Source organism: Otolemur garnettii, unplaced genomic scaffold (genome assembly GCF_000181295.1).
Source record: "Otolemur garnettii isolate 467f Iridium unplaced genomic scaffold, OtoGar3 scaffold00070, whole genome shotgun sequence".
Taxonomy (NCBI): Eukaryota; Metazoa; Chordata; class Mammalia; order Primates; family Galagidae; genus Otolemur; species Otolemur garnettii.
In genome coordinates this window covers 10187301-10211717 of record NW_003852465.1, presented here as the reverse complement: position 1 = coordinate 10211717, position 24417 = coordinate 10187301, and the positions used below count along the sequence as shown (strand labels likewise).

Genomic DNA, 24417 nt, shown 5'->3' with positions numbered 1-24417 from the left:
AAAAAAAAAAAAAAATGCCTGGCTATTTTTTTTTTTTGTAATTGTCATTGTTTTAACTGGCTGGGCCAGGTTTGAACTCGCCAGCCTCGGTGTATAATGGCCAGCACCCTACCCACTGAGCTATGGGCACTGCCCGTTTATTTATTTACTTATTTTGAGACAGAGTCTCACTCTTTTGCCCTAGGCTAGCTAGAGTAGCATGGTGTCATAGCTCAAAGCAACCTCAAACTCTTGGGCTTAAATGATCCTCTTGCCTCAGTCTCCTGAGTAGCTGGGCCTGGAGGTGCCCACCACCATGCCTGGCTAGTTTTTCTATTTATAGTAGAGAACGGAGTGTCACTCTTGCTCAAGTTGGCCTCAAACTCCTGAGCTTGAGCAGTCCATCCACTTTAGCCTCCCAGAGTGCTAGGATTATAGGCGTGAGCCACCGTACCTAGCCTGTAATCTCATTATTGATTTGCTTTTTGCCAACTCTGAGTGGATGAGAAGAAAGTAGGTGTAGCTGGTGATCTTATACTTATTTATGTAAGAATGTGGTATGTATGAGCATATATCAGTCCTGATGTGGAGGTAGGAAAATTGTTTGAGAATCTCTGTTTCAACATATGCTTTGTGAATAGAAATTTAAAAGAAGACAAGATGTCCCAGCCTGAGTACCACCTATTGGTCTAATTGGTGTAAATAATAACATAGGAATCTTTTTTTCAGGGAATGCTGGCAGATTTTGTGTCCCAGACTTCCCCAATGATCCCTTCCATTGTTGTCCACTGTGTAAATGAGATTGAGCAAAGAGGGCTGACTGAGGTAAGAATCAATAGGGTAAATTTGTTATTTATGTTAATATTTAAAGGGTTTTAAATAAAAATGTCATCTTGATAATAGACAGGCCTATATAGGATCTCGGGCTGTGACCGGACAGTAAAAGAGCTGAAAGAGAAATTCCTCAGAGCAAAAAACGTACCTCTCCTCAGCAAAGTGGATGATATTCATGCTATCTGTAGCCTCCTGAAAGACTTCCTTCGAAACCTTAAAGAACCCCTTCTGACCTTTCGGCTAAACAAAGCCTTTATGGAAGCAGCAGGTAAGGGCAGAGCTTGATACTTGAATGTGGGAGGGAGGTGAATAGGGAGGTGGGGAGGAGTTTTACTCTTTTTATGGCTTTAGCCCCAGCCTTGTATGGTGCCTGAAATATAGTAGGTACTCAAATAGTTTGATGGAAGGATGACTGTATATGTGTTCCCCCATGCCTGTTATCTTTCTCTAAACTGTAATTAATTAAGTTTTTTGGTTGTACTTGTGCTTTGATCAAGTTTTAGGTTGTGCTTTTGAAGTTGGAACTATCTTTGATCTCTTTTCCTCACACCCCACATCTAATTCACTGTCAAATCTTGTCAGCAGTCTTATAAACTATCTCTGAAATTTGATATTTGTCAAGGAATGGTAGTAGTGCTGCTACCACTCTTGATGTACTCTCGCCCCGGAATTGTGTAAGAACCTCCTGATAATCTTCTTTTTATTCATGCCCTCTGAAGTATGATCTTCATATGGGAGCTAGAGTAGTCCTTTTAAAATTTAAGTTAGATGATGTCCCTCTTTCCTCAATATCTTCCAATGGTTTCTCCCCACTTTCCAAATAAAGTCCAGTCTTTCACATGCCTAGAAAGACACAACATGATTTAGCTTCTGGTTGTGTCTCCAACAGCATTTCAGTCAATACCCTTCCCTTCTTTCCTTCCTCTTCTGTTAGACAAAATTTTTGCAATTCTTAGGACCAAGCTTACTTCATCCCTTGAGGCCTTCACATTTGATGTTGTCACAGCCTAGAATGCTCTTACACTAGATGTCGTCATGATTTGCTCCTTTACTTCTTTCAGGTTCCTCTCGTCCTCAGAAATCCCTTTTCTGACTAGTTAATCTACATTAATGGCTCCCATTTATTTCTGCCTTCTTGCCTGCTTTTTTTTCTTTGTAATATGTATTTTGACTAATTCCGATAGTATGTATGTTTTATAAGTCAAGGATTGTTTATGAAGTTGGAGTTAACAGAGTAGCCTAAATCAAGAAGTAAACTAGGCTCAGCACTTGTAGCTCAGTGGCTAGGGCGCCAGCCACATACACGAAGCTGGTGGGTTCAAACCCAACCTGGGCCTGCCAAATGACAACTACAACCAAAAATTAGTGGGGTGTTGTGGCGGGTGCCTGTAGTCCCAGCTACTTGGGAAGCTGAGGCAAGAGAATCACTTGACGCAGGAGTTTTAGGTTGCTGTGAGCTGTGACGTCACAGCACTCTACCGAGGGTGACATGATGAGACTCTGTCTCGAAAAAAAAAAGAAGTAAACTACTCAACTATTCTTTGAGTAATTACATATCTACTTCATATGTATTTGCATTTGACTGACTCCGATAGAACATATGTTCTATAACGCATGGATTGTTTACTTTTGCTATATCCTAATACTTAGGATAGTACCTGGCATCTAGTAGTCCCTTAAATATTTTTTTAAATGTGAATATCTTCTTGATAATTGTAGTCACTGCAGTTGTATGCTTGTCTTCCTAGCATATGGGCTGCAAACTGCTTTCCCTAACTGCAAGGGTTGATTTTTTTAAAAGTTCTGACTTCTAATATTGAGCCGTTGGCCAGTATCCTGCTTGTTAATGAAACTAGAGTCTGATGCAGTCATGAATCTAATCAGAAGTTTCAGAAGCTTACTGTATAGATGAGACTGTGTGGTCGATAACTTTAAAGCCTGCTGTCAAGGGAAAGAAGTCTAGGCCTCTTGGTGCTTTCTTTTCATTTACAGAAATTACAGATGAAGACAACAGCATAGCTGCCATGTACCAAGCTGTTGGTGAACTTCCCCAGGCCAACAGGGACACATTAGCTTTTCTAATGATTCACTTGCAGAGGTGAGTACAGCAGAGACTTGTTCTGAGAGTTAGGGAATTTTCGGAGGGGAAGACAATGTGGGTTGGGTGTTAAAGAGTGTGAGAGTGAATTGTCTTTTTCTAGAATTTATACTTTGGTCTGCATTTAAGTGGAGAAGCAAGTTTCTAATTTAATACTCTTTTGTTTAGAGTGGCTCTGAGTCCACATACTAAAATGGATGTTGCCAATTTGGCCAAAGTCTTTGGCCCTACAATAGTTGCCCATGCTGTGCCCAATCCAGACCCTGTGACAATGTTACAGGACACCAAGCGCCAACCCAAGGTAGCCTTGTGTATATTTGTATCACACACGTATATATTAAATATATGAACTTGTATAACTTGAAAACATGAAAAGTAAGCACTGAGCTTTGGAAGTTTGCTTAACATATTTTAGGTGGTAGAGCGCCTACTTTCATTGCCCCTGGAATATTGGAGTCAGTTCATGATGGTGGAGCAAGAGAACATTGACCCTCTGCATGTCATTGAAAACTCAAATGCCTTTTCAACACCACAGACACCTGATATTAAAGGTTAGACCAACGTTGTGCTTACTTGACTCTTTCTTTTGTTTTATAGTCATGTGTTCTCTCTCTGCCTTTGGTAGAGCTGTTTGAAATTCATGTTCTTTAATAATTTATTTTCAAAATTCTGAAATAAAAATCTATATAATTCCACTATCCTGATACACTTTTTAAAAAAAAAATTGAGACAGAATCTCACTTTGTTTCCCTTGGTAGAGTGCTGTGGTGTCATGGCTCACAGCAACCTCAAATTCCTTGGCTCAAGCAATCCTCCTGCCTCAGCCTCTCAAGGAGCTGAGACTACAGGTGCCTACCACAGTGCCTACCTACTTTTTTTAGAGACGGGGTCTTACTCTGGCTCAGGCTGGTCTAGAACTCCTGAGCTCAGGCTATCTACCTACCTTGGCCTCCCAGAATACTAGGATTAGAGGTGTAAGCCACCATGTCCTGCCCTAATACATTTTTTTATGTTCTCATTTTTTTACCCCATAGCTATGTATTTTTTATATAGATACAATAGTTTTGATATAATTTGTTTTTATTTCACTTAGCATATTGTGAGGATTTTTTTGGCTACCATATAATCTTATTTATCATTTTTTTTTACTGTAAACTATAATTTATTTAAATGTTCTGTTAGGTATTGACATTTTTTTATAATTACAAATAATGCTGTAGCCCACATTATTTGTATATACCTTCCCTACCACTGATACATTCCTAAGAGTGGAAATCACTGAATTCAAGGATTTGAACATTTTTATGTTTTTTGATAATGTTTTACCGACTTGATTTCTTAAAGGCATTTGCCAGTTTATTTTCCCACCAACAATTTTATAGGAATGGGCTGGTTTCGTACCAACCTTACTGATATCTGAGACTCATTCTTTCATTACTTAAAATTCTTTTTTTCTTTTTTGAGATGGGGGTCTCACTTTGTCAACAAGATGGAGTGCAGTGGTACAATCATAGCTCACTGTAACCTGGATTCAAGTGGTCCACCAACCTCAGCCTCCCCAGTAGCTAGGACTACAAGCATGCACCACCATGCCCAGCTAATTTTTAAAAATTTTTAGTAGAGGCTCAGTGCCTGTGGCTCGGGTGGCTGGGGCACCAGCCACCTACACCTAAGGTGGCGGGTTCGAATCCAGCCTGGGCTGCCAAACAACAATGATGGCTGCAACCAAAAAAAAAAAAAACAATAGCCGGGCGTTGTGGTGGGCGCCTGTGGTCCCAGCTACTTGGGAGGCGGAGGCAGGAGACTTGCTTGAGCCCAGGAGTTGGAGGTTGCTGTGAGCTGTGATGCCACGGCATTCTACCCAGGGGGACAGCTTGAGGCTCTGTCTCAAAAAAAAGAAAAAAAATTTTTTTTTAGTAGAGACAGGGTCTTGTTATGTTGTCCAGTCTGGTCTCAAACTCCTTGCGTCAAGCAAGCCTTTTGTTTTGTCCTCTCTCAATGTGCTGAGATTTATAGATGTGAGCCATTAAGCCTGGCCTCAAATTCCTTTTTTTTTTTATGTCACCCTAGGTAGAGTGCCTTGGCATCACAGCTCATAGCAACCTCAAGCTCTTGGGCTCAAGCGATTCTGTTGCCTCAACCTCCAGTTTTTCTTTTTTGTTGTTGTTTTTTGGCCAGGGGCAGGTTTGAACCTACCACCTCCAGTATATGGGGCTGGCATCCTACTCCTTTGAGCCACAGGCACTGCCCTGCCTCAGCCTCCAGTATCTGGGACTACAGGTGCCCATTATTACAACACTGCTTTTTGTTGTTGTCATTGTTGTTTTAGCAGGCCCAGACCGGGTTCGAACCCGCCAGACCCAGTGTATGTGGCTGATGCCCTAACCACTGAGTTATGGGTGCTGAGTCCTCAAATTCCTTTTTAAGGGAAGACATTATTCTAGTATAGGTAAAAGTCAGATGTTTAAATGTTAGATTTATGAAGTTTGGAGCTATTCATTGAGTGGTTAATTGCCTGCATAGTTCAAAAGATATACTAGAGTGTGTGTTACAAATAATGACAAAAATGATCTCTGGGACTCTGCTAAATGTATATTAGCTCTTAAATGCTTCAGAAGATAGCTTAAAACTGGCCATCTAAAAGGGTATCTTTTTTTTTGCCTCCTGTTTTAAAATTTTATCTGAACTTTGGCTGAAGTGAGTTTACTGGGGCCTGTAACCACTCCTGAGCATCAGCTTCTCAAGACTCCTTCATCTAGTTCCCTGTCGCAGAGAGTCCGCTCCACCCTCTCCAAGAACACTCCCAGGTATGCAGAATTGGCCTTCTTAAGAAATAAATGACTGCTTCCTTAGATTTCTTTCCTATCATATTGAAGCTTGTAGAAAGAAAAATTGACTTAGATTTTAGTAGCAGCTAGTGTTGAGAAGGGAACTTGGAGCCATAAAGATTCTTTCTTTAGGCTCGGTGCCTGTGGCTCAAGCGGCTAAGGCGCCAGCCACATACACCTAAGGTGGCGGGTTCGAATCCCCAGCCCAGGCCCGCCAAACAACAATGATGGCTGCAACCAAAAAATGGCCAGGCGTTGTGGCGGGCGCCTGTAGTCCCAGCTACTTGGGAGGCTGAGGCAGGAGACTCACTTGAGCCCAGGAGTTGGAGGTTGCTGTGAGCGTGATGCCACAGCACTCTACCCAGGGGGATAGCTTGAGGCTCCATCTCAAAAAAAAAAAAAAAAAAAAATTCTTTCTTTAAAAATTTTAAGAGTTTTTACTATTAAAAAATATTTTCCTTGTCTGATCTTAGGTGACTAAGAATACCTTACAAAATAGTTTTCCAGGGTTTTCTACTTCTAATGGATTATATAAAGTAATATTATAGTTATTTATTCATCTTTTTTTTTTTTTAAACATAGTCTCATCTCACTCTATTGCCTGGGTACAGTGCCATGGTGTCATAGCTCATAGCAGCCTCAAACTCCAGACTCAAGTGATTCTCTTGCCTCAGCCTCTGAAGTAGTTGGGACTACAGGCACCTGCCACAATGCCCAGCTATTTTTTTTTAAAGATGGGGTCTAACTCTTCCTCAGGCTGTCCTGAGCTCAAGCAGTCTACCCACCTCGGCTTCCCAAGTGCTAGGATTAAAGGTGTGAGCCACCATGCCTGGCCTATTCATCGTTTTTAATAGACTGCTTATCAGTTCATTCTCTTTCTTTCTTTTTTTTTTTTCTTTTGTAGATTTGGGAGCAAAAGCAAGTCTGCCACAAACCTAGGACGACAAGGCAACTTTTTTGCTTCTCCAATGCTCAAGTGAAGTCACATTTACCTATTACTTCCCAGCATTGACTGTAAGAAAGGACACTGTACTTTCAGCTCTGCAGTCTCTTGTACTTATTACTACTGTTAGCATTCTCTAGGCTCTTAAATCTAGTTTAATTGTGCATGAGGGTTTCGTTAAAACTATTCTGTATCTCCCTCTCCTCCTCTTTATGTAACGATATCAGCACCTTATGCCTGGTAATTATTGGGCACTTTTAGATGAGAGATCTTTCCATGTGTAGAAGAGATAGTATGGAATTCATTGTCATTCTTTTTGGAGGAGGGGGTGTGCCCCTTTGGCTTAAAGCCAAATGCTGTTCATGGAATGACCTTTCTCTGATATCATAGAGCTGATTTCCATGAGACAATGACAGGAACTCTTCTGCTCTGGTCAAACTGACTTGTTTTAGGGTGGGAAGGGGGAAGGCAGGTTAAAGAAAGGGTTGGGTAGAGGATTTAGGATAGTACCTTCTCAGAACGCAGAAGTTCCCCTTCCTCCGTTAATGAATTGAGTTATATAGCATGGAGCCTTTTAAAAATGGGATAGATTGAGGATAGAACTAGCAGTGGGAGTGTGCTTAGTTTTAATTTGGATTGATTAGATGTTAATAGTATTAAGTGGCACAACATTTTAAATGTGATAGTACAGCTTGTATTTATCTATTTATCTGGCTAGACTTTGGGTTTGATTGAGTCAAAACCAGTTAGTTCTTCTAAAGTTGAATTCATTCTAAAGCTTGATTTCCCCCTACGAACCTTGTCCAATGGAGCCCTCCTTCTAAAGGTCAGTATGTCTGTTTGGCATCCCAACTAACAATTAAGAGTAGGCTGGAAGGGAAGATTGTCAATATTTCATGTGGTAAGAAAAGCCACAGTCATTTTGTCTTTGCACTTTGGATGCTGAAATTTTCCCATGGAACGTAGCCACATCTAGATAAATGTGAGCTTTTTCTTCTATTAGAATTATTCTTGATGTCTGTAAAAATGGTTTCTTACATAGAATGTTTCTGATTCATACTGACCCTTGTCTATAAAATACATGTTTGAAATAATATTTGGAAAAGAAGTAAATAGATTTTTCAGAATGAACATGGTTTGTTTTCTTGTCCTGAAAGGTAACTTTCAATGCCTTCTAGAAAATATTTTCCTTCAAAGTGTTTTCACTCTGTTGTTCATCTCCATTTCCCATTCTGTATGGTCTCCGCACTCCCCCACCCCCTCAAAAAAACCTTTACCCACCACTAGGGGTTTGTCTCTTCATTTCTCATTTGGGGTCTTTCTTTGTCCAACCTGGAATCCCAGATTTATCTTTTTTGAGGAGCCTCAAGCTGTCCCCCTGGGTAGAGTGCCATGGCATTTCAGCTCACAGCAACCTCCAACTCCTGGGCTCAAGCGAGTCTCCTGCCTCAGCCTCCCAAGTAGCTGGGACCACAGGCGCCTGCCACAATGCCCGGCAATTTTTTGGTTGCAGCCATCATTGTTGTTTTGTCAGGCCCGGGCTGGATTCGAACCTGCCACCTTGGGTGTACGTGGCTGGCGCTTTAGCCACTTGAGCCACAGGCGCTGAGCCTCCCAGATTTATCTTATGCCTGTACTCCTCTTATTTGAAGAAACAGTCACATGTTGCTTAATGACAGGGATAAGTTTTGAGAAATGCATTGTTAGGTGATTTCATCACGTGAACATCAAGAGAGTACTTAAACAAACCTAGATGGTATAATCTGTTACACACCTAGGTTGTAGCGTACTGTTCCTAGGATACCAGCCTGTACAGCCTGTTACAGTGAATACTATAGGTAGTTGTAACACCCTGGTAAGTATTTGTGTATCTAAACATAGAAAAGGTACAGTAAAAATACAGTGTTACAGTCTTACTGGATCACTGTTGTATGTGGGATCTTTTATTGGCTGAAACATCATTTTGTGGTGCGTGACTATACTTTAAACAAAAAACAAACTTTTTAAAGAAGTCTTTAGGGACCATCATGGTGAAGATTAAAAAAAAAAAAAAATCACCTGGCCAGCTAAGTTCCTGGAACATCCTTCATTGCTGGAAGTGACTCTGGAGTGAGCTGGGATGATTAACTAAGGACACCTGCATTTGGAACTCTGAAGCTGGTGAACAGAATGTATCTGAGATTGAACGTAAACAGTTGCAGGCTTAATATGAAACCATGGAGAGAGGAGGCAACCTACTGGCTTTTTTCCCAGGAGGTGGCAGTTCTCACAGCAGGGCCCATCTGCCTCAGCAAATTGACAGAAGATGGGTCCCTTACCCTAGCCCCACCCCCCCGCCCCCATGCCTTAGTTTTTTAAGCTCTGTTCTAGATGCTACTTCTTTTCTTATGTCTTTGCAAACCTAGGGTTGGCCTGGTTCCATATTTGCTATTCTGTAGTAGCTCCCCAAGGTGCCTTTTAAGTCACTAGTGTAGAGGAAGTAAATGGATTGTGTAACGTTAGTGAAAGCAAGACTATCCTGTGCAGGAACTGATGGTCCATTAACGAAAAAGGAAATGGTCCTGTGTCAAGAGTTGGCACCCATTTGCTCAGCTTTTGGTTTAGGCCTAAGAGACCTTAGCCATGAAAATCTGATATTAGCAAAGGAAAATATATACCTACCTTCATCTTTTTAAATAGCACTTCATGTGGTGGCTCACACCTGTAATCTTAGCACTCTGGGAGACCAGCGTGGAAAGATCACTTGAGATCAGGAGTTCAAAACCAGACTAAGAGCAAGACCCCCCTGTCTGTACAAAACACAGAAAATTTAGTTGGGCATGGTGGCACTGTGGCAGGTGGATTGCTTAATAAGCCCAGGAGTTTGAGGTTATAGTGAGCTATAATGATAACACTGCACTCTAGCCAGGGTGACAGCGAAACTGTCTCCCAAAAAAAGTACTTCTTGTGGAATAGCTTGACTTTGACTATATTTCCTTGGTGAGAGCTATGGAAAGGGGTTCAGTGCTTTGGAATGGCCATCTCCCTCATCTCTTACTCCTAACCCTTTCTGACATTGCCTTTTACTCTGCCTTTAATGCAGTTTAACTTTATCCCACTTGCTAATAAATGGAATCTTTAGAATCTTTAAGTCTTGGTGTTTACTTCCATTCTCCTCAATCTCTGTGCGACTTCTGAGTTTGATGTTTATTTAGCTGGACAAGCATTGCATGGGTTTGATTTAGTCATAACAATTTGGGTTTATTATTAGTGTTTAACAATTTTCCCTTCCACCTTCCTTAAGAAGGAGAATTCTTTGTTTGCAGAGATAGAACATAAGAATGCATCTGAGTTTCAAAGTTAGAGGACTTATAGGGTATACGATTGATTACCAAGAGAAAAAAATACTTATTTTTGCCTGTGAATTAAATCTATAAACCTGTAGCATTAAAAGGGGTCTTGCTTTTTTTTTTTTTTTTTTTTGGTAAAAGTGTTTCACTCTGTTTCCCAGGCTAGAGTGCTGTGGCCTTGGCCTAGCTCGTAGCAATCTCCAACTCCTGGGTTCAAGCAATCCTCCTGCCTCAGCCTTCTGAGTAACTAGGACTATAGGCATGTACCATCACACCTGGCTAATTTTTCTATTTTTACTTTTTTTTTTTTTGACAGAGTCTCACTTTGTCACCCTCAGTAGAGTACTGTGGGGTCATAGCTCACAGCAACCTCAAACTCTTAGGCTCAAGTGATTCTCTTGCCTCAGCTTCCCAAGTAGCTGGGACTACAGGTGTCTGCCGCAACACCCAGCTAGTTTAGAAACAGGGTTTTGCTCTTGGTTAGGCTGGTCTCGAACCCATGAGCTCAGGCAATCAACCTATCTCGGCCTCCCAAAGTGCTAGGATTATAGGTGTGAACCACCATGCCCAACCCTCCCTTCCCCATCTCTTAATGAGACAGAGCAGAGACAGGGAGGGGACTTCCCTCACCCAGCTAGACCCCACTGGGACCTCAGGGGTCTTTCATTTTTAAATTCATGCTTAAATTATTAGTCAGTACAAAATGACCAGGAGAGCTGAGTACGGGAAATGAAGATACCAGGCTTGCTATGTTTTTGTTTTGTTAGGGTAGGGCTTACCTGCCTACCTATCTATCTTCAGATAATACATACATACATACATACAAATATATATATATATATATGTATACACACACACACACACACACGTACACATATACATACATATAGTGCCTGATTTCCTGTTGGAAGAGTATTTGTGGGGTCCCACTGCTATACATGGCATGCCAAATGGTTCTTTCAATCATGCTCTTAGCATGAGTGGGGGAAGAGCTGGTGTGGAAGCCCAGATTTGAGAAGTAAAGGTGGGTCAGAGTTCCATGTTTAAGTTGCCACAAGCTCACACAGTAGGTTCTCAGTCAGTATGCTTTGATGATAGTCTTGGTGATGACTCAGGTTTCAGCCACTGGTGTGAAAAGCTATTAAGCATGCAGAGTTGGGGCATGTTAGCCATTGTGCTTTTAGCATAAACAGAGTCTGGAGAATGGCCACTTAACCTAAGAACTTAGTAATTTTGTGTGTGTGTGTTCCCTGTGGCTGGTATATTTTGTAAATAAGTGAAGGCAGCAGGCCAGGAAGTCCCTGACTTGTGTAATTTATTAGACACTTGTTCTCAGAGCTATATTTGTTGATGGTTTCTATTCACAAAGTCAGGTGGAAGACAGCTTGACGTCACCAGGAATAACCTTGTAGTGTGTGGGAGCTTTGTCCTCAGCAGTTGTGTGGGACGGGGAAGGAGGCCACTTTTTAGGGACTCATAGTTGGAAGCAGGAATTTTTCCTTTTGTCTACCTTCTCCCTCTATAACTCTTGCCAGGCTTCATTTAGCTGCATTGTTTTTTATACAGCATTATTCTCATATCTCACACAGTTGGGCACCATCTGTTTGCTAGGCTCAGAATCATGTAAGTGGATACTTAGACTTCTATTAAAGCATTTGCCAGTTAATACCTTCTCTGGTCATCACTGAAGATGGAATTATGAACCCATAAATCCTCTAGGGAATTTAATATGGTGATTTACCATGTACAGAGTGCTTTTATTTATCATCTTTCTTGATCTCACCCATGTGAGGTGGGTAGGACAGGTGATGCTATCCCATTTGACAAATGCAGAAAGATGATTTGGCTCAAATACCCACCAACTAATGTGTAGTTTTCCTGGAGTTAGGACCTGGGAATTTTAGCTTTTATTCTGGAGGTCAGGTAGGGTGCTTGCTACTATAGACTTTAGCATCCTAGGGCCTATTAATGTATCATTAGGTACCTAAATGCTAGGAGATAGGGCAGCACCTGTGGCTCAGTGAGTAGGGCACCGGTCCCATCTACCAAGGGTGGCGGGTTTGAACCTGGCCCCAGCCAAACTGCAACAAAAAAATAGCTGGGTGCTGTGGTGGGCACCTGTAGTCCCAGCTACTCAGGAGGCTAAGGCAAGAGAATCACCTAAGCCCAGGAGTTGGAGGTTGCTGTGAGCTGTGACACCACAGCACTCTACCGAGGGCGATAAAGTGAAACTCTGTCTCTAAAAAAATATTAATAATAAATAAATAAATAAATGCTAGGAAATTTGCTTAGAGCCACTGTTACTTGTAACCCATGTAAGGAAGGTTTGTTCTGCTAAGTGAGAAGCTATAAAATAAGTAAAACTATAGAGAGAGATGATTGTTTAATGCAGGGGTCCTCAAACTTTTTAAACAGAGGGCTAGTTCACTGTCCCTCAGACCATTGGAGGGCCAGACTCCGGGCCCCAGGATGAGTTGGCAGCTAAGCAGGACCGGCAGTGGCGGCAAAAACACCCGGTGGGCCGGATAAATGTCCTTGGTGGGCTGCATGTGGCCTGTGGGCCGTAGTTAGAGGACACCTGGTTTAACATTTTAAGAGTTCTTCCCACCATTATACAAACTTTTGTAAGTCACACCAAACCTAGAGCCATATTTGTTCCACCGAGGACAGTATGTGTGTGGTCATAGTTATGCACACTCAACAAATAACCTAGAAAGAGCAGGGAGACCCAGACTGCTGGAGAAGGCCTTTGGGACAGGATTTCTAGTGGTTGGGGTTATTGTCCAGTAGGATGGAAGCTCTAGCCTTGTGATCTAGGGCTGATTTCTGTGTGAAAGGAGGAAAATGAACTATGTGAGCACTTGAGGTTGCTCCTAGTGGTTAGTCTGTTCTCAGGCCACTCATGTATGTTGTGTGTGCTCTGAAGCTTGAAGCTGAGGACAAGCAAGTCTCTGAGCCAAAGCCATCAGCTTGCTTCTAGGAGTGTGTCAGCGGATTAACTTATTGGCTTTCCCCCTGAGTGGCATTAGCTCTCACCCTGTCTCATGTTCACCATCTGGCTTTCAGTAAGAAGTCTTCAAGTGATCTCTCTTCAGCAGGCTGCTCAGTGCCAGGGCTTTCCAAGGGCTTTTCAACTTTCTCCCTCATCAACCCTGGGGCACACTGTGCTCCAAAAAGAGGTAGTCTGTCTGTTGTGTCCACACTTATGCATACTTTCTACCTCAGAGAGGGCAAAAAATAAAACCAACTCAAAGGTGAATGAATCTTGGTAGTCAGTGACCTAAAGTCTTTTTGTTGTCAAAACTAACAAGTGGATCTATCTTCAGGTTAGTTGCCCCTCCCCCGCCCCCCACTGCCCAGAGCTAGAATCACAAGGAACATAGGTTAGGTTTTGAAATGGAATTGCTTCTACCACAGTGAAAGCTCTTCCTGTGAAACAATAGTTTGTCCAGATTTTAGTAGAGGGAGGGATTCAAAGGGGCTAGGTATTTTTTTCCTTTGTTGGAAAGTAAAGCCTGGGGGTGGAGGTGTTTAAAAGAACCACCTCCCTTCCTCCTAGGGAGCTAGCTGCTTTCTCCTCCTAGGCTGATATGCATTGAATGGGGCTAAATGCCTGATGCTTCTGGACAGAGTCCAGCCCCTCAGCAGAGCAGCCACACTGTGGAGATACAGCTGCTGGCATTAAAGGGCTAAGCCCTTTCCAGCTGCTTTCTCTAACGGGAACCGCCTGCCATCGGCGCTTAAGGGAACTGTCTTAGCTCGATTAGGAGGAAATGACTAATCTCTGCGTCTTCTCATGACACCATTCTGGAGGCTCTAGGGAATATAATCCAGTGGGGGTGGGGGGGAAGTAGTTGGATAATGGTGTTGGAGTGGTACCCTATTATCTCCTCAAAATTATGGTCCCAGCTTGGTGTGGTCTGTGTTTTGTTTGGTTCCATGGAAAAAGTGGCCTTTCCTCTGGCACTGAGGGAGAGGAGATAATATTCACTCCTAGGGGGTACCTGGGTACTTAAAAGCTGGTATAGTTGGGCGGCACCTGTTGCTCAGTGAGTAGGGCATCAGCCCCATATACGAGAGCGGCAGGTTTGAACCCGGCCCTGGCCAAACTGCAATAAAAAAATAGCTGGGCATTGTGGCTGGTGCCTGTAGTCCCAGCTACTCAAGAGGCTGAGGCAAGAGAATTGCCTAAGCCCAGGAATTGGAGGTTGCTGTGAGCTGTGACATCATGACACTCTACCAAGGACAACAAAGTCAGACTCTGTCTCTTAAAAAAAAAAAAAAAGCTGGTATGGTAATAGATGTGTGGAGTTGGCAGCATATGAGAGCAATGGTATCCATTCACCTCAGAGGAGGGAGAGAAGACTTGAGATCCTCTAATCCCACTTTGGTCTTTCAGTCTTCTTTTCATTAAAACTTAATTTGGCCGAGAGGGATGGCTCATACTGTAATCCTAGCACTTTGGGAGGCCAAGGCAGAAGAACTGCTTGAGTTCAGGAGTTCAAGATTAGCCTGAACAAGAGTGAGACCCTCATCTCCTCTAAAATTAGAACAATTAGCTGGACATCATGGAGTGCACCGGTAGTCCCAGCTACTCTGAGAGGCTGGGGAAGGAGGCTCTCCTGAGCTGAGCCCAGGAGTTGGAGGTTGCAGTGAACTACAATGAGGCCACTAAACTCTATCCAGGGTGACAGAGCAAAACTCTTGTCTCAAAGAAACACACCCCTCCCCCAAAAAATTCTGTTTAAAGAGCCAAGATTTAAATCATTTTATTGGTTATAAGATGTGCTTTAAAAATATATTATTAATATGCTAGGTGTGGTGGCTCACGCTTGCAATCCTAGCACTCTAGGAGACCCAGGCAGATGGATTACCTGAGCTCACAGGTTGGAGACCAGCCTGAGCCAGAGCAAGACCTCGTTTCTAAAAATAGCCAGGTGTTGTGGTGAGCTCTTGTAGTCCTTGTTACTTGGGAGGCTGAGGCAAGAGAATTGCTTTAGCCCAAAAGTTTGAAGTTGCTGTGAGCTGTGATATCATAGCACTCTACCCAGGGTGACAAAGTGAGACTCTGTCTCAAAAGATAAAATAAAATAATATATAATTAATTTATCTCTGAGTCTTGGGACATCTTATAATTGGTGGCATCTTACAAATATGATGCAGTGTTTTTTCTTTGTTAGCAACTCATAAAAGTAGTGGTGCGTCTCACAAGCAAAGTCTGGTGAGGAAGTATCATGAGATAGGTTGTTGGCTGGACCACATGTGCAGGCCAGGGAACCTGCTAGTTTGCCATGTGAAAGAGGTATTAAAACAGGGAGTCCCTCAGGTCTGGAGGGAAGCTGCAGTATGGGAAAAGCAGAGAACACAAGGCTCAACCCATACACCTGGCAGGAAGGAGCAGACAAATGATGTGTATGATAGGGTAAAAATCTGTCCCAGTCATGACCTTCAGGAGCCATTACATGGACTCCTGCATCAGGAGAGGAGGGAGAAAGCCATTGTGAATCAATGATTATATGACCAAAATAACAGTATATCCTGATGGATGTAACACATGAAGAATCAGAGATGTTAGCATCTCTGTTTGGGGGGAGTTGGGAATGTTTGTTGCAATCCTTTGTCCAATTTGCTCACCCAATCCAGAACATCAGAGGAAGGTCTTTCCTCCCTTAAAGCTAGAAGTCTGTTGGGCACCAACCCCCAAAAGGGAAGCCTATCTCATAGGACAGATAGTAAAGGTAAGGAACCTCCTGCCCTGAAAAAATGTATATAGTTTTGAGAAAGTTTTCCTGTTTAGGTAGAGATTAACCTAAATTCTTGTTTAAATAACTATGAAGTAGTGTTAATTCAGTGCCAGGGTAGAGGTGGGTGCAGAGCTGTCTAAGGAACTCAGTGGAGGGAGGGAGATGGAGGCTCAAAGAACCTCAGAGGTCATGACAAAGCTGGAACTCAGGATGTGGAAGGCAGCTAGAGGGGTGTGGGGGATCAGAAGTATGTTCCCAGGCAGAGACCTACCTCTAGTCTGTTGTTGCCCTAGAGCTGGATGGCCTAACTACTGGTCTGGCCTCCTCTCTGACCATGAGGTGGGACTTGTTCCATCTGTCCATGGTGAGAGAGCACTAGTTATTGGTCCCCACCTCTGTCTCTGGCCTCCTCTACCTCCAGCTCTGACAATAGCTGGCCCTTTATCTGCCTTAATCAGAGCTCTGAAACATTGTTTTTCAGTTCCCCCTTTTCTGCTAATTAACTGCAGCCTATTAATTAGTGCCATTGGACTCCCCACTCCCATGAACCCCATCCACTAACCATGCCTCACCTCCCCAGCTTTTGCTAAATACATGATTGCTTCATGTAGCTGCCTCTCCCTGAGAAGTGATTACAGATCTTGGTGGTGCTGACCTCCTGCCCAGATGCCCACAGTGGCTACAGTTTGGCCGGATGCTTCATCTTGATTAGCCCTTAACTTCTTCCCTCCCTCCCTCCTTGTCTTCTTTGACATTGCAGGGCCTGGCACTAGGCTGTAGGTTAAAATCCCTCTTAATAACAAGCATCAAGCTGCTTTTTCCTTGGGCCTGATTTCTGTACTCCCTGGTACTGCTTCGGGTCATGGAGATAGTGCTGTGAGGCCAGAGGAACTGAGGCGATCACCTCCTCTGGCCTAGTGGAGTCTCCCACCAAAACCCAGATCAGCTTATTCCTGATCACTTGACCTCGTTGCAGATAACAATAATTTTGGTCTATGCTACCCCCTTTAACTGTCTCCTCTGATGTCAGCTCCTTTTTATTTATTTACCTTTCATTTTTTAAAGTCAGAGTTTCACTTTGTTGCCCTCCGTCGAATGCCTGGTTTCATAGCTCACAGCAACCTCAAACTTTTGGGCTCAAGTGCTTCTCTTGCCATGGCCTCCCAAGTAGCTGGGACTATAGGCGCCTACCACAATGCCCAGCTATTTTTAGAGACAGGGTCTCACTCTTGCTCAGGCTGTTCTCCAACTCCTGAGCTCAAGTAGTCCACCTGCCTCAGCCTCCCAGAATGCTGGGATTATAGGCGTGAACCACCATGCCTAGCCCCCTACTCAGCTTTGTTACCCTCATCCCCTGAATCTCCCTCAACCAACTCTCCCAGCTGTGATTACTTCAGTGTTGTATTTCTTTGTTCTGGGGAGGCCCTTATTTCTGTTCCCTGTGTTTTAATTCTTGACTCCTCTTTCCTCTAGGATTCTTCCCTTTCCCCAAACACACATACTCTCCCATTAGCTCAAGTTAAGCCTAGGGCATGGGAAGGAAGTGGTCCCTTGTTTAGTAACTGTCCAGGCCTCTTCAGAAACTGCAGGGAAAGCATCTGAGCTCGTGATAGATGTAATGCAGTCTACCTTGATGATGATGATGGTACATTAGCCACCAGTGATTGAAATCTGACTATATATATGTCAGGCAGGGTGCTAGACACATACCTCATGTAGTTTGTCCAGCACCCTTTTGACCATTCCATTTTCCAGATGAGGAAAGGGAGGCTCAGGATCCTTGAGTAACTTGCACAAGTTCACATAGATAGTAATTGCCTGACTTGTATTAAAACCCCTGTTCTATATAGAGATATGTAGTTTTTTCTCTTTTTTTTTTTGAGACAGAGTTTCACTATGTAGCCCTTGGTAGAGTTTCACTATGTAGCCCTTGGTAGAGTTTCACTGTGTAGCCCTTGGTAGAGTGCTTTGGCATCACAGCTCACAGCAACCTCAAACTCATGAGCTTAAGTGATTCTCTTGCCTCAGCCTCCTGAGTAGCTGGGTCTACAGGAATCTGCCACAATGCCCTGCTATTTTTTGGTTGTAGTTGTCATTGTTTGGTAGGCCCGGTCTGGGTTTGAACTCACCAGTTCCAGTATATGTGGCTGGTGCCCTAGCCACTGAACTATAGGCACTGAGCTAGTTTTTTTGTTTTTTAAAATTTTAGGCCACAGAATTCATTGGGGCGAAGGGATTTTCTTTGGAAAATGAAAGTTTCCAGGTCATTGCGCTACTCCTCCTCCTCCTGCAGTCCTAGGAAGCCAAATGTGTCTCCCAGCCTGGCCCCTCCTGGGCTTTCCCCCCTTGCACAGTGTGGTCCCAGATCAGGTCTGTCCTCTTTACACCTGGAAGTAGCAGGTTAAAGATGAGCAGTGGGGGTGGGAAGCAGGGGCTTTCTGCCAGCCAATCAGGAAGCGATCGCCTAGGCTCTGAGCGAGGCATCATCTGCTCCTGCTAAGACAATCATCAGCATAAAAGGCTAATTGTATTAATCACCAAGGCACCAGTCCTAGTCTCCCTCCCTTTTAGGAGAATTATGAATTGCAATTGCAGATGGCTCCACTGATTGAAGGCAGTGCTCAGCAGGGAGAAGGGTCAGATCAGATTACACACCATTAATTAAAAACTTCCCCCGACATCCGGGAGGAAGAGAATACATACCAAGAGCTGGCCTGGTGGGTGTCTGTCCTTCCCATGCCCCCTGCCCTGACACAGACCCAGGGGCTGTGATGATGAAGCCTGCTTCCCCCAGCTGGAACCACTGAGACTCAGCTCCTCAGAGGCCAGCCCTTCCATCCTCCAAACAGATGGCCTGCTGTCCTATTAAAGGGCTCCAGAGCAGGAGAAGCTACCCTTTGGTTGCTTATTTCCATGTCTAACCTTCGATGCTCTTCAGCTTCTAACCTAATTCCTCATTTCTCAAGCTTATTTCCTCTTGCTCTATTCTGACAGAGAACAGCTTTAAAGAATTATTAATGAAAATGGCCCCCCAGCTTTCTATGCAGGCAACCACCCTTACCCTTTTGGCCTGTAAGTTCCTGGGAAAGATTTTATGGAGCCCGCTCTGGAATAGTGAATGGAGACTCCAATGTCTGGCTGTGCACTCTCTTCCCAGCCCCTGCTTAGAAACATAGGCTTCTTAGTTGCTGTCATTTTGGCGTATGGGGAGTTGTAAACTCCTGAATTTTCCTCCTTGATCTATCACTGCCTCTTCTCCCTCTCCAGCTGCCCAGTTTCAGTCATTCATTCATCAGACTTTTATTGAGCACCCAGTGTGTGCTTGACTCTGGGGACACCAATAATTTGTCAAGGAGCTTACTGTATTAGTTCCACCAGCACCCCTCTCACCCTCTAGTTCCTGCTTCCTTCCTGTGGCTGCAGCTTGTGTAAGCCCCTGTGGAGTTCTATTTTAGAAAATTCTAAGCCAGCAGCTAAGGAGACAGTAAGGGTCCATGCTCCTAAGCTGGGTGACATTTAGCAAGTCAGCCATATCGTCTGTATGCATACACACTCACAGGCATGCATCCACACACACACATGCCCAGCTGTCCCTGCTCATAAAGGGCACAGGCAGCCCTGGGCTCTGAGAGATTGTGAAGATGGATGAGTGGGACCCATCTTGGAGAGATGTAAGTAGTATCTCCACTGATGATATTACAGAACAGCTGCTAGGGCTGCAAGTACCAGGGACTCAGCTACTGCACTAGTCACAGGCTAGGCCCATTACCCTGCCTTTGAAAGACTTTGGCAGCCTTTCCCCATCCTCAGTCCCTTGGGAGACATGAAAAAGGACCTATCTTTTACGTGGATTTGGTTGCTGTATCTCAGGATACCATGGTGATGAGCACCATAGAAATGAGAAATGACTTTTATTGGCTTGTCTCTTCATTCCAGGGTCCCTCCCCAAGACCCCCACACCCACAGAGCTCCCAGGTCAGCAGACCCAAGAGAAAAGGAGGGAGGGTCCCTGCTAAGTGTATCCAGTGAAATGAGAGAACAGGCGACTCTCTCCTTCCTCCCTCTCAATCATCTTTCTCTCTGTTCTCTCTTCCTTCCCATTACCAATAGCAATTGTATTCAAACCTAATAATTACAGTAACAGCAACAATAATCATCTTTTATTGGTTTTTTTTTTTTTTTTTTTTAGCATTTTCACTTCCAAAAGCATTTTCCAATTTCTTATTTTCACAGCAATCCTTGGGGGGAGGATTGTGTCCATTTAATAGCTAGGGAAGCCAAGATCCAGACAGGACCCCAAGTCATGGGCAGAGTAGATATATAGTAGCCTTTAAATCTTAACCAACCAATTTGGAGTTCAGTAGGCCTTTGAAGGAACTAAACCTCAAATCTCAGTTTCCTGGGTCATTCTCAGGGTTCCCTGACATCCGGGGTTCCCACCATCCTTAGGACTTGATAGCTTTTGAGGGAATCCTGGTAATGATAAAAAAGAAGCAGGAGATGGCTTTCTTTGACCCAGGTTATGAACAGAGGGCATGGTTAGGGTCTTCCCCTCTTGGGATTGTCCCTGTGAATGTGGCTGTGGGGTGGAAGTCAAGGCAAACAACTGGGGAGAGCTTATCCTGGGAAAGGTCTGTCTGGCTCAGACTGTCTCCCTGTACCCTGACCCTCTGCCAGCCTGAGAAAAGGTTCTCTGTGTCAGTTCTCCCCTAAGTTGGGGTTCTCTCCTGAGTATTTGGAGAAGTGAGGAATAAAGATCTTTTAGGAGGTCAGTCTCTGTCTTCAGGAAGCCCCTAGTTGGAGAGGGGAATCATGGCTCCCAAACTATAAACAAGGGTGGAAAAATCCCTCTCAAAAGCTCAGAGGCTGTTTCAGGGCCTGATTATACCAGGAAGCTCCTCCTTCATGGTTTCCTAAGCTCTGTGGGGTCCTCAGTGCCTAAGCAGAGTAACTGGACTCTAATTTCCTTTTTCCCCAAGAAATAGGGCTCTGAAAGCTCAGGACTCCTACTGGGGTCCAGCTGGGTGAGGGAAGTGAAGAGAGATTATCAAGTCCCCTGCCTCTCTCTGCTCTCTGTCTTATTAAGAGATGGGGAAGAGGAGCTGGGCACTGCACTCACACCTGCAAGTAATCCTAGCACTCTGGGAGGTGGAGGGGGGAGGATCTCTTGAGTTCAGTCATTTCACAAGCCTGAGTGAGAGCAAGACCCTGTCTCTACTAAAAATAGAAAAATTGGTTAGGCATTGTGATGGGTGCCTGTAGTTCCAGCTACTTGGAAGGCTGAGGCAGGAGGATTGCTTGAACCTCATAAGTTTGAGGTTGCTGTGAGCTAGGCTGATGCCATGGTGCTCTAGCCTGGGTAACAGAGTGAGACTCTGTCTCAAAAGAAAAAAAAAAAGAGAGAGAAAGAGAGAAGGCCTAGAGGGAGTATACTAGAAATGCTCCCGGATTCTTTCCATCTAGAAATGTAATGCCAGGGAGAGGGTTGGCACCCCCTGCCTTACCCTGTTAGGATAAGGTATCAAGCCTTCCCACCACCCCCTCCCAGGAAAACTTCACATTAGGTCATGAAAAGGCACATTGCCCACCTACAGGGCTCCTCTCAAAACAAGAGTGTGAAAAAATCTCTTGCCACCTCACACATTCTCCATTTCCGTGTCCTCTGAACTGGATTGGGATTCTTTCTTCTGGGGCTCCACCCCTACCACTCTCTCCACCTCTGCAGTGCCTGTGAGGATGGCCAGTCGCTGGGCCAGGGTCTTGGTATCAGGGAACAGGATAAAGTTGTAGATCAGTGAAGCCAGGACAGCTCCTGTCAGGGGTCCCACCCAGAAGACCTGAGGAGAAGGAAGTAGATACCCTACCCATGAGCTGTCAGCACCATAGGGTAGCTTTGGGGCACCTGCCTGCTTCCCTAGGGCTGACTCGGTCTCCCAAGTCTTCAACTGTTTACAAGGTAGTAAACGTGAGAACCACGAGTCCTGCCTCCTTAGCTCTCGTGGTGAGGGGACCTTGCCTTCCATGGGTCTGGGCCCAGGCTGTGTAGCAATAGTTGGGGCCAGGAGGCCAGTCTTCCCTCCCCGTCCCATGCCTCTTTGCTCCACCTCCTCCATTTTAGCCATGAGTCCTGGCTATTGCTGTTTATATCTCTGCTGGTGTGTCTTTCTCTGTTTATCTTTTTCTTTATCCAAGTTTAAAAATTGATTCAGCTGGAGGAAGTGAATAAGAAAACATCCAGGTCTTAAAGTTTGGGCCAAAGCTTCAGCTCCTGACCTGGCCGATTCTTTGCCAGTCCATTGGACACCTGGGATATTGAAGCTGGAAAGAAAGGAAGTACAAGCTGGGACACTCAGAAGCTGGTATTCTGAGCTTAGGGAAACCTCCATACTAGGGTGAAAATGGTGGTGGTGATGTGGGTTGTCTCCCCAAGTCTTTGTGGACTCACTATTGATAAAACCTAATGTTTACTGTCCCTACTGAAGCCCCTTCCCTTCCCCATGGCCACTAGCAGAGGGTCTCACCCAGTGCACTGTGAACTTCCCGATGATGACGGCAGGACCGAAGGAGCGGGCTGGGTTCATTGAGCAGCCAGTGAAGTAGATCTGGAGAGCAAGTGCAGGGTCAGGGTGTGCAAAGGCAGCAGGTGCAGGGGCACAGTGTGAAGAGGCCTATGGTAGGCCTAGGAGGAGTGAGGCCCCTTTGCCCCAGCCTAAAGCCCTGGCCCCAGTGGCCTCTGCAGCATCGTATCCTGGGCCCAGAGTGCAGAGACGCCACCTCAGCCCCAAAGCATGAGGGGCTCAGGGAGGGACACTTCCTGGCCTTCAGGGACCTGCAGCTTTCCCAGGAAGGGACCCAGTATATGCATGTGCGTGGTGTCCCCTTTGCCCCTTACCCCAATGAGGTGGCCTAATGCCACAGAGATCCCAATCATGGTAGCTGGGGAACCTGATGTCTGACGGCTGTCGGTGGAAGCAAAGACACATAGCACGAGCTGCAGGGTCAGAACCAGCTCCACTGCCACTGCCTGGCCAATTGAGACGCTGTTCCGGACCTGGGCAAAGGGGGTTACACTGGAATAGATGCATGTTCTGCCCATAGGATGGTGAAACCCCCTGGGCTTGGTCTCCTCAGCTGTAAGGATGGGTAACACCTCACCGCTGCTCAGCTCCAGGACTTGAGATCCTTGCAGCTCACATCAGCCCTGGACACTTGCTCCCTGCAGGAGAGATTGGTACTCCTCCCACCCACCAACTGGTTGGTTGGAGCTAGTGGTTTAGGAGAGGGAGGCAGGAGCTCAGGACTGGTGGGAAAGGGAAGGCCTGAGAAGCTGGGGATGCTTGTTTGAGAGGAGGCTAGAGTAAGAGTGGAGGAGTTTGGGGGAGTAGGTGGAACATAGATGGCTAGGGGTCTGGAGTGGAGGATTGAGGCAGGCCTCAGAATGCTAGGGAAGGAGGAATTTGGGGAAAACAGAGGGGCAGAGGACTTGGGGTAGAGCTCGCAGAAGAAAATGAAGCACTTGCAGGGCCCCCTGCCTCTACTCACAGCCCCAGCCCTCCCTTGGCCACATCTACCCTTTAAATGCCTGGTCCTTCTCTGACTCCTTACCCTTTGTGGTGGCTTCTTTCTTCATCTGTTCTTCACACCACAATTCCATTCTATTCTTCCTAGATTAAGGCCATAGTGTGATTCCTTTGGGACCCAGTGTCCAGCCAGAGCAGGTGTGGAATGTGAGGCTGTTATTTCTTCCTCAGGTCTGGCCCTCCACCCTCACCACTTGTGTGGACTCCCACCTCCTGGCCCTGCCACGTACCTCTCCTTGCACCTACCACATTAATCCCAATGGTTTCTCGGATGTCTCCTGGTGTGACACCATAAAGCAGAGCGGCCCCTACGGTGGCCCCGGCCAGCTGGGCAACCACATAGGCCATAGCACGGGGCAGAGAGATGTGGGAGCTCACGAGGAAAGCCAGTGTCACAGCAGGGTTGGCGTGGGCCCCACTGGCCTTCCAGGTGACCTGCACAGCCATGGCTGTGGCCAGGTTGAAGGTGATGGCAATCTGTAGCACAGAGGGAAGTGCTGAGGGCCAGTGCAGCGCTGAGCCCACACCAAAGAACACATACAACCCGGTGGCCAGGAACTCGGCAAACAGTGCCCTGACGACAGCTGGCCAAAGCCTGCATGACAACATCCTAGCCCAGGCATGCCTCTCTGGCTGTACGGCTTCCATATCCTGTCTTGGCTGTCACCTCCTTTGCTCCAAGGGCCTCTCCTCTGTGTTCTTGTCTCTTGTTTCTGGCTGACTCTGGCTTTTACCCTCTGTGGAGGTTTCTCAAGCCTCCACCAGCAGTGCCTCCACCACTCTGCTGCCCCAAGGAGTGTGCTGGTCAGACTGGCAGGGAGCGGACCAGTGGGTTATGTGTCTAGAAGGGTGGGAGCTGTGGGTGTGGTGTGAGGGGTTGCTTACATGCTTGCTCCAGCCTGAGCTCACCTGATTGGGGGCAAGGAGGGAGTGGAGGAGGCAGTGGGGAGGGCTGTACCTGGGTGCTGAGCTGGAACCTTCCAGGAGATTTTCCACGGCTAGACAGATCTAACTCTGCTCCAGGCAAAGATCTAGCCTGAGGGTCACAGATGAAGGGCAGCATGGGATTTCTGAGTATTCAT

The 24417-nt window shown here is 45.3% G+C and overlaps 2 protein-coding genes across 2 annotated transcripts in view; one reads left to right on the top strand and one right to left on the bottom strand.

Moving 5' to 3' along the window:
- LOC100965954 (rac GTPase-activating protein 1) overlaps nucleotides 1–7813 on the top strand; it is a 12492-nt gene extending 4679 nt beyond the window's left edge. The window contains exons 6-12 of the mRNA XM_003793650.2: nucleotides 709–804; nucleotides 883–1081; nucleotides 2806–2911; nucleotides 3080–3212; nucleotides 3327–3462; nucleotides 5610–5718; nucleotides 6644–7813. Coding sequence (XP_003793698.2) covers nucleotides 709–804; nucleotides 883–1081; nucleotides 2806–2911; nucleotides 3080–3212; nucleotides 3327–3462; nucleotides 5610–5718; nucleotides 6644–6719 — 855 coding nt within the window. The 3' untranslated portion in view covers nucleotides 6720–7813. The remainder of the gene's footprint in view (nucleotides 1–708; nucleotides 805–882; nucleotides 1082–2805; nucleotides 2912–3079; nucleotides 3213–3326; nucleotides 3463–5609; nucleotides 5719–6643) is intronic.
- Nucleotides 7814–21391: 13578 nt separating this feature from the next.
- AQP6 (aquaporin 6) lies at nucleotides 21392–24030 on the bottom strand. Its single transcript, XM_003793624.1, has 4 exons — nucleotides 23582–24030; nucleotides 22648–22806; nucleotides 22277–22357; nucleotides 21392–21592 (listed from the first exon to the last, which is right to left on the bottom strand). The coding sequence occupies exons 1-4, from the start codon at nucleotides 23981–23983 to the stop codon at nucleotides 21392–21394; spliced, it is 843 nt and encodes a 280-aa protein (XP_003793672.1). The 5' UTR covers nucleotides 23984–24030.
- Between the last annotated feature and the right edge of the window lie 387 nt (nucleotides 24031–24417).

What these genes read in the sequence shown, in the direction of transcription:
- AQP6 (XM_003793624.1), bottom strand. Translation starts at nt 23,983, where the DNA reads ATGGAAGCCGTACAGCCAGAGAGGCATGCCTGGGCTAGGATGTTGTCA. An exon ending in AAACCATTGGGATTAATGTG is followed by an intron (nt 22,807 to 23,581) that starts GTAGGTGCAAGG and finishes CCCTTTGCCCAG; the next exon opens with GTCCGGAACAGCGTCTCAAT. An exon ending in CATTAGGCCACCTCATTGGG is followed by an intron (nt 22,358 to 22,647) that starts GTAAGGGGCAAA and finishes CTTGCTCTCCAG; the next exon opens with ATCTACTTCACTGGCTGCTC.